This window comes from Sinocyclocheilus rhinocerous, unplaced genomic scaffold, assembly GCF_001515625.1.
Source record: "Sinocyclocheilus rhinocerous isolate Xijiao unplaced genomic scaffold, SAMN03320098_v1.1 scaffold113, whole genome shotgun sequence".
In the NCBI taxonomy this organism is placed as follows: Eukaryota; Metazoa; Chordata; class Actinopteri; order Cypriniformes; family Cyprinidae; genus Sinocyclocheilus; species Sinocyclocheilus rhinocerous.
Genome location: NW_015646846.1, coordinates 1,332,439 through 1,340,254, shown reverse-complemented (window position 1 = coordinate 1,340,254; position 7,816 = coordinate 1,332,439). Strand labels below are relative to the sequence as shown.

At 35.1% G+C, this 7,816-nt stretch overlaps 2 protein-coding genes across 6 annotated transcripts in view; one reads left to right on the top strand and one right to left on the bottom strand.

Moving 5' to 3' along the window:
• The window catches only part of LOC107708136 (reactive oxygen species modulator 1-like), a 1,171-nt gene extending 652 nt beyond the window's left edge, over positions 1-519 (bottom strand). The window contains exon 1 of the mRNA XM_016512293.1: positions 399-519. The gene's annotated coding sequence lies outside the window, so the exon portion shown is untranslated. The remainder of the gene's footprint in view (positions 1-398) is intronic.
• Positions 1-4,097, top strand: part of LOC107708135 (endoplasmic reticulum-Golgi intermediate compartment protein 3) — a 9,452-nt gene extending 5,355 nt beyond the window's left edge. For 4 of the 5 annotated variants that reach the window (XM_016512291.1, XM_016512289.1, XM_016512290.1 and 1 more), the window contains 4 exons: positions 893-957; positions 1,247-1,383; positions 1,545-1,600; positions 3,240-4,096. In XM_016512291.1, the coding sequence (XP_016367777.1) occupies positions 893-957; positions 1,247-1,383; positions 1,545-1,600; positions 3,240-3,319 (338 nt within the window). In that variant the 3' untranslated portion in view covers positions 3,320-4,096. Of the gene's footprint in view, positions 1-892; positions 958-1,246; positions 1,384-1,544; positions 1,601-3,239 lie in introns of all 5 variants that reach the window. The other variant, XR_001636329.1, reaches the window with a different exon arrangement.
• The last annotated feature ends 3,719 nt before the right edge of the window (positions 4,098-7,816 follow it).

The window sequence follows — 7,816 nt, the reverse complement described above, 5'->3', positions numbered from 1 at the left end:
TATATATATATAATTTTTTTCTTTAATTTAAAGCTTACATTTTTGGTCATCATAGGCGCGTGTCGAGACATAATGACCTCTATAAAGTCTAAAAATGTTGCTTATAACTATGCTGTCTAGGTAGGTGACTCACTAGGTTTTTACTGATAAACCACATACCTGCGTGTTATATAAGGGAAGGTAATTATATAAGCAACTTTACTGAAAATTGGCTTATTTACGAGGTTTAAATAAATATTACGGTTAAACTAAAACATATAGGAGCAAATTTATTGCACGTGAGTCGTTTATTTCGTTAAATGTCACCAAGGTCTCTGGCCTCGAACAAACTCCGTCGAGCACTCTAATGTTCGCAACGATAAATTATCGGCAAATATATGTGAAGAAAGTATGCTTACCTTGTTCAAATCGCAATATGAGTGCTTCTATTAGTTCGTTTTTCTGAGAAAATTGTCCAATGTTTGCTATAGGACTGCTTCACACGGTCGCCATTACTTGAGAGGAAGTGGTTGGTGTTAAAAGTACAAGCGGGGATTGTAAGGGTTTGAAGCGCTGCAGCGCCATCTAGCGGTAGAGCCAATCACGTGTTTAGACCGGAGATTCGCGCGCCCCCTAATGGTGAATGATGCAACTGCACTTCTATAATCTCTTATAGAGTACAAAAAGCAATTTTTGGATCTATTCCCTATCATAATATAAAGTTTAGAGCAAAAATATAAACACATGGCATCGATGTGTCAAAAAAAAAAAAACATTGTTATACCAACTTACTGTTTTTGTTGTTAGTGCACCAGAATTTTAAGGGAATAATTTAGAAATACAATTTCAGCTGACACAAAACATTGAGATCCTGTATGTTAGATTGACCTCTGCACTCTTTTACTCTTTACAGCATCAATGATGTACCAGTATTTTGTGAAAATTGTGCCAACGATATACGTTAAAGGAGATGGAGAGGTAAGAGAGCTAAGCTACGAGAAAATAAGGGGGTTAAAAACAGAACACACAAAATTGGTAAATCTGTGGTTACTTGGTAAATATGACAATATATAAATAAATAAGGTCTTACAGCAGTATAGCTGCAAATTATGGTTGTCATGGTAATCTTTTATAAGAATATGTTGTTTAAGAAGATGGGAATATTTTTAAAAACTCTTTAGGATGCTTCAATTATTGTCTTTGATTTGTTTAGACATGTTGATAAAGCAGGGGATAATAGAAACCATGCTTTTGTCTTTTACGTTAGGTTGTTAAAACAAACCAGTTTTCAGTAACGAGACATGAGAAAGTAGCCAACGGGTTGATTGGAGATCAGGGTTTACCTGGGGTGTTTGTGCTTTATGAACTATCTCCGATGATGGTCAAATTCACAGAGAAGCAAAGGTATGTTTCAGTAAATGAACTGTTTTTTTGTTGTTGTAAACTTCTCATTTAATTACATAACATACATTTAGTTCACTTTGATTTAAAGAAACTGGTTAAAGTCATGTGTGTTGCATGCTGGAATGATTTTGGTATATTTTTTCATGTGTTTTCGTCTGCAGGTCTTTCACCCATTTCCTAACAGGAGTCTGTGCTATTATAGGAGGTGTTTTTACAGGTGAGATTCCATTTGGTGTTTTGTACATGAGCGGTTTTCACAGAAATGCACTGTGTGTGCAGAACGAAAGAATGTAGACTGTAAACCTCCTTTTACTGCTTGTTTTTACTGTGGCGGTAGCGTTTTGAACATTTATATGCTCAGAACTGTCCTTCTGCACATCATGTACATGAGAAGTGTGTCAAATCCAGCCAAGCTGTTTCCAATTCAGCAGCAAAGAGCAACCGTTACATTCAGAAAGGCACAGTCACAAGTTTCCACATGCTTCACACAATTCGTTTCTCATGATCTTAAAAACCTTTTGATCTACAGACTTAAGTTTAAATGCTAAAGATTAGTCTTTTAGACCCAAAGCATGAAGGAAAATCAGTCAACAAGTGTCCAGCATGCTTGTGAACACCTTTAATTCTTTTTAAAAACAAGTTATTTGAGAGAAACATAGAGTGTGTCAACTTAAAAAAAAGAAGCTAAAATAGGGCTGCATAATTTAAGGGGAAAATCTAATTTGTGTGATTGTTCTGATAAAGTCAATTTTGCTTTCATTTTCTATATTTATTATTATTATTGTATTTTATTTTTTATGCATTATTTTAAAAGTTTCAGGTTTGCTGTGCTTGATTGTAAGGCTGCATATTTTGGCCAAACATTTTGTGATTTGTATATTAATATGATAATAATAATAATAAAAGTATTATTATTAATATTTCTAATTACTTTGTTTAAATGTTTTGTTTAATAATAATTATTATTACTATTACTAAATTGAAATATTAATCAATAAGAAATATTGTTATTTTAATACAAAAAAATCAAGTTCTTAAAAATATCAATTTTATTTTACAGTACAACTGTAAAATTACAATACTAGTATTTACCAAAGCTATAATATAATTTTGTATTTTTGTCACTAATTATATGTCTCATATAAATATATATTTATTTAATTAAATTCAGCAATTTGATGGTCGCTCTATAACCATATCGTGATTTAGGTTTTATTTTGATTATTGTGAAATCCTAAGCAATAGTACAATTTATTAGTATTTATATCACTAAATAATCCTCATCTTTCATTTGTATAATTTGATTGTTTTGATGGCTTTACTGCGTACGAAATGTGAATGCAACATGCGAACGGCAGTCTACCGGTCCAGGGATGTTAAAGGGGTCATATGATGTTGCTAAAAAGAACATTATTTTGTGTATTTGGTGTAATGAAATGTGTTTATGCGGTTTAAGGTTCAAAAAACATTTCACAATGAAACACAACGTCACACACGGCGGGCTAGAGTGAGCGGCTGCGGGCGGGCTTGCGGCAACCATATGTCACGACCCCGGGCTGGACTCCGCTTCGTCCACGGTGATTAAAGCATGTCAACATATTCTGTTACACCAAATACACAAAATAATGATCTTTAAAAAAGCATCATATGACCCCTTTAACTTTTATAAAGAATATCTCTTTGGATTTGAGACTTTAGTCTTTGCAACTTTACAGATCTTCTTTATGCACCAAGAGCTTGTAACACTTCAAAGAGAAAGGAAAAATTGAAATCACATCTTATGGCCCCTTTAATGCCAGATGTACCTGTAGATGCGCTCACTATCTCACCTAGTCCGTTCTCTCCTGTTCCTGCAGTTGCTGGACTCATCGATTCTTTGATATACCACTCAGCAAGAGCCATACAGAAGAAGATCGAGCTGGGTAAAGCATCCTAGCACCACAGGGACACTGGGTGCATGACTGTGTCTGGAAACTTCTGTGTTTTAAAGGGAAGATGCCACAATGAAAGCCCCCAGACTGTTTCTTGCTGTGGCCACAGAGCAGTATCCTTCGACACGGCCCCTCGCAAGCAAGCACAGGAGAACCACACAAGGACCTGTGACTAAGACACTGGCCGACTGTATTTTGGAGGATCATATGAACGTTCGTATTAGCTGTACGCCGATGCAACAGTTGTTTACTTTTGCAAAACAAAGCTTTTTTTCTGAGATTTAGGCCTTTATTTGTTCTTCATGAATCACTCATTGGTTTATTTGAAAATTGTAGTCTTACCTGATCACAAAACCAGTGTTTTCCTGCCTGTCATACACTGTCAGAGTTTGGCAGACTAAACCAGCAGTCGTTTGAACGAGTTTGGGTCCCTACAGAAGAATCAGAAGCAGCAGCCTTTGTCAAACTGGAAAAGGCACAAGCGATCTCAACAGGAATCCTGTTCTGTTGTCAAGCACACAAACTACATGCGGAAACACAGAGACTGCAGTCTGTACAGATGTCTGTTTTTTTTTTTTTGTAATTGCACCTTTAACTCTAAATTCAGGGGCAGGGGTGTGTGTGTGTTTGCGAGTGTGTGTGTGTGTGTGTGTGTGTGTTTGCAGATGGGTGTTTTGTATGAGAGAGTTTTTCGTCATGTGTTGTTGCCAGTTTGTTTTGTGTGTGGGAAAAGTGTATTTATATTTTGATTGTTCAAAGCAGTTTTTAAAATGAGAAATAAATGTAACACTGAACTTCAGTGAGCGTTTTCTTGTAACTCTTAAATTGGAACCTAAATTCGGTACTCAAAAACAGGTAATACACAACAGCGATGCTTTTAGTCAAGATTATGAGAATTATTGCTTGATTTTCTACATTTGATCTTAAGTGCTTAGTTTTTATTGAAAAATGTCAAATAATGCTCTTTATTTCCGAGATGATCATTTTGTAAGTGTATGCTTAATTATAGTGTATTAAATCACCAAAATATGCAGTACTGTATCCCACAATGCAATGCTCTAGGCTTGATTTCTAACGAACTGAAATCAATATGAACCACGATTTTGATAATCTCCCTTTATCATTCTGAATTGCCAAGACATTGCGACAAAGTTGGACTTCAAATGCAAAATAACTTTTTTTTTTTCTTGATTTATTATTAAATTACACAAGCAACGTAACTGGGTCATGTGACAAGAAGTAACATACTATAGTTTGAATTTTTCTGTTTCATAATGTGTTTTAAACAAAATGTGCATTATATAGTGTGTTCAGCACGTTATTAGTTAGTAATGCGCTAATATGATTGAGAACACCGTCAGAGTCTTGCCATTTCCTGAGGATGAACTTGTTCTTAGTTAAAGGTCATTCTCTGTAAGCAGGCATTCTTTTGCTGTGTATTAATTATTTCATGTGGCTGATCCATGACAATTTTTCCTAAATTTTCTCCGACGAACAAAGACCTGACTGAAGAAAAAAACCTTTTCCGGCATCTGAGAGCTGGTCATTTTGGCCACCAGGTGGCGCCCTTGTATTCTTAAAAATGCACAGAACCTCAAAACGACTATTAATTTTTAACTACTTCTTCCTCTTTTTTTTTTTTTGTAAGATCAAATGGGGAACACGTTTATAGCGAGCTGAACACACTGCCATGAGTAATTTCCGGGAAGTGTGTCACAACCGCTTTTGTGCTGAAACATAACTAGTCAAGAAACCGATTTTAGCTCGTTTAATTGGTGAAGCGGTGTTATGCGACGTCCAGACTAAATCCTTAGAGACTTTTCTCTAATTCATTCCATATGAAAATGTTTCCAGACGTTAGTTTCCTGACTCAGTGACTGAACTTGAGTCATACTAGTCTGCTCACTGCATAACACTTTAGTATAACTGTGTAAAACAGTATGCGTTATGTGAATGATAACATTTTCTAACAGTAATATGCTATATTGTCACGTGACCATATGAGTTTGCATGCTTAATTTAGCAAGTGGCATCAAGTTGTCTGTAAAAATAATTCTAGAAAGTTGTTTCACCTTTCTTATTGAATCAAGATGTTGAAAATCACATCTAATGTGTGAGCCTGGAGCACAAAACCAGTCTTAAGTCGCTGGGGTATATTTGTAGCAATAGCCAGAAAAAACATTGTATGGGTCAAAATTATTGATTTTTCTTTTATGCCAAAAATCATTAGGATATTAAGTAAAGATCATGTTCCATGGAAGATGTTTTGTAAATTTCCTATCGTAAATATATCAAAACTTAATTTTTGATTTGTAATCTGCATTGCTAAGAATGAATTTGGACAACTTTAAAGGCGATTTTCTCAGTATTTCGATTTTTTTGCACCCTCAGATTCCAGATTTTCAAATAGTTGTATCTCGGCCAAATATTGTCCTATCCTAACAAACCATAAATCAATGAAAAGTTTTTTATTCAGATTTCAGATTATGTATAAATCTCAATTTAAAAAAATTGACCCTTATGACTGGTTTTGTGGTCCGTTGTCACATATATGACACCCAGCTCATTGTCATGCAGTAAACTGAAAGTCAATTTGAGGGCATTGCATTGTGGGATACAGTACTTAGTGTGCTGATTTTAGCATCTCTTACTAAAATGATTATTTAACAGGACAGCAAAGAGGGTTGTATAGTGACACGTTTTTTACCGAGATGATCGTTTTCAGTGAATTAATATGCAATACAACCAGAGCATGTTGTGTATACTGTATTGCAATTCTCTGGACTCTGTTCCATGCATACAGAAAGCTATGAAAAGTTTACATGGGCCTACTATAAATTGCAAAAATATTAAGAGTAGTATGTTAGTTTGCAACAGTTAGTTCCGGTGCACAAATTTGATTGTTCAGAACAACAGAACTCTTGCTTATGTGTGATATTGCTTAGTTGCATTTGATGCCAGACTATGTGTGGGAGCGTTTTTCCGCATATTAAGAAATACGGAAGATCTGAAAATTTTGTGCAACATGGGAAAGGCTTGAAAGTTTGCAAACTCTGCAAAACCGAGCCGAACTCTAATATTAGATGTTCTGTGCAACACTATATGATTCACTGTTTGATGAGTCTGATATTTGAGGTTCGGACCATTGTGAAACATGGAGGGCAGGAAAGAAAGAAAGGAAAAAGAGGAACAGATGATACAAAGAACAAAAGGAACCCGTTGAGGATTTGGATTTTGGAGGATTAGGGTTTCAAATGTCTATTGTTATTAAAATGGTTTGACCCTTTTATTCAGAAGAAGAAGATGTGATATTGATTTCTAATATACTCGTTTTTACACATCAGACTTGGACTCTTAATAGTACGCTTAGAAATAAACCTTTAAGGTTTTTAAAGAATATGCCCTGGTTTTATTTTACACCAAATATATTATTTATATATATTTTTTTTAATTTATATTTTGTATTTAGAAAAAAATTCCGCATTTTTATTTTATTTTATTTTATTATGTATTGTGGAAAGCACAAGGTTTCCATCATGGCTATATTAAGAATATTAAGCTTTTTAAAAGTTGTATTATTATTTATTTATTTTTATTTTATTTTATTTTTGCATTGTGAAATGCACAAGTTTTCCTACATGGCTATATTAAAAAATATTTGCTAGTTGAAAAATGTATGAGCATGTTGAGCAAAAGCATTTGGAAAAGCTACATGGGTCCTAATCCCTATGAATAATGAATTAATCAGGCAGACAGAGATAGCGTTAATTGCTGAGTGTGCACTAAACACTGGCCACATGTCAATCCATGAAACAACCTCAGCATAGCATCCCCATCAATGATGATGGAGCAGAAGAAAAAATCAAACTGCATACAGAGCGTTGCATGACTTCTCGCTGTATTCTGCAGCTAATCTCTCCCATATTATTCAGCCAAGCTTTGACATGCAGATCATTAGAGACGGAGACAAAGAGAGAAACTTCACAGCTTATGCAGCCGTGGCTTATGCTAATGCCTGATGCTCAATGCATAGCTTATTGATCGCTCGTGTACCTCCCGGGGTGTTGAAGAAACTAAGGAGACATCTAGTCTTTGCATAGAGGACTAGAAGAGACAGCAGGCCAGTAATTAGTTATGCGCATAGGACAGAAGTTACTGAGCAGTTACTCCTGACGAGTCTTAGCGTGCCTCGGCTGCTGGGACATCTGTTAGTACAGCTCCATCATTCACTGTCAAACACACGCCCTGCATTTCTTTCAAATGCCCATCCATCTTTTTTTTAGCAATATTGATTACAACCCAATTGACTGTTGAGTTGATAGGTGGGGATCATGAAGTTATGAAATGACAAAACAAATAAGAACAGAATAGAGGCTTTATGATCCCCTAACTGTAAGGTCTAAAAGTTACTGATGAGGATGCATCTGTTGTATATGGAAGGCCGTTTCCGCTATAGAATAAAAAAATTAAAAAGGTAATTGCGACTTTTTTTTTTTTTTTTT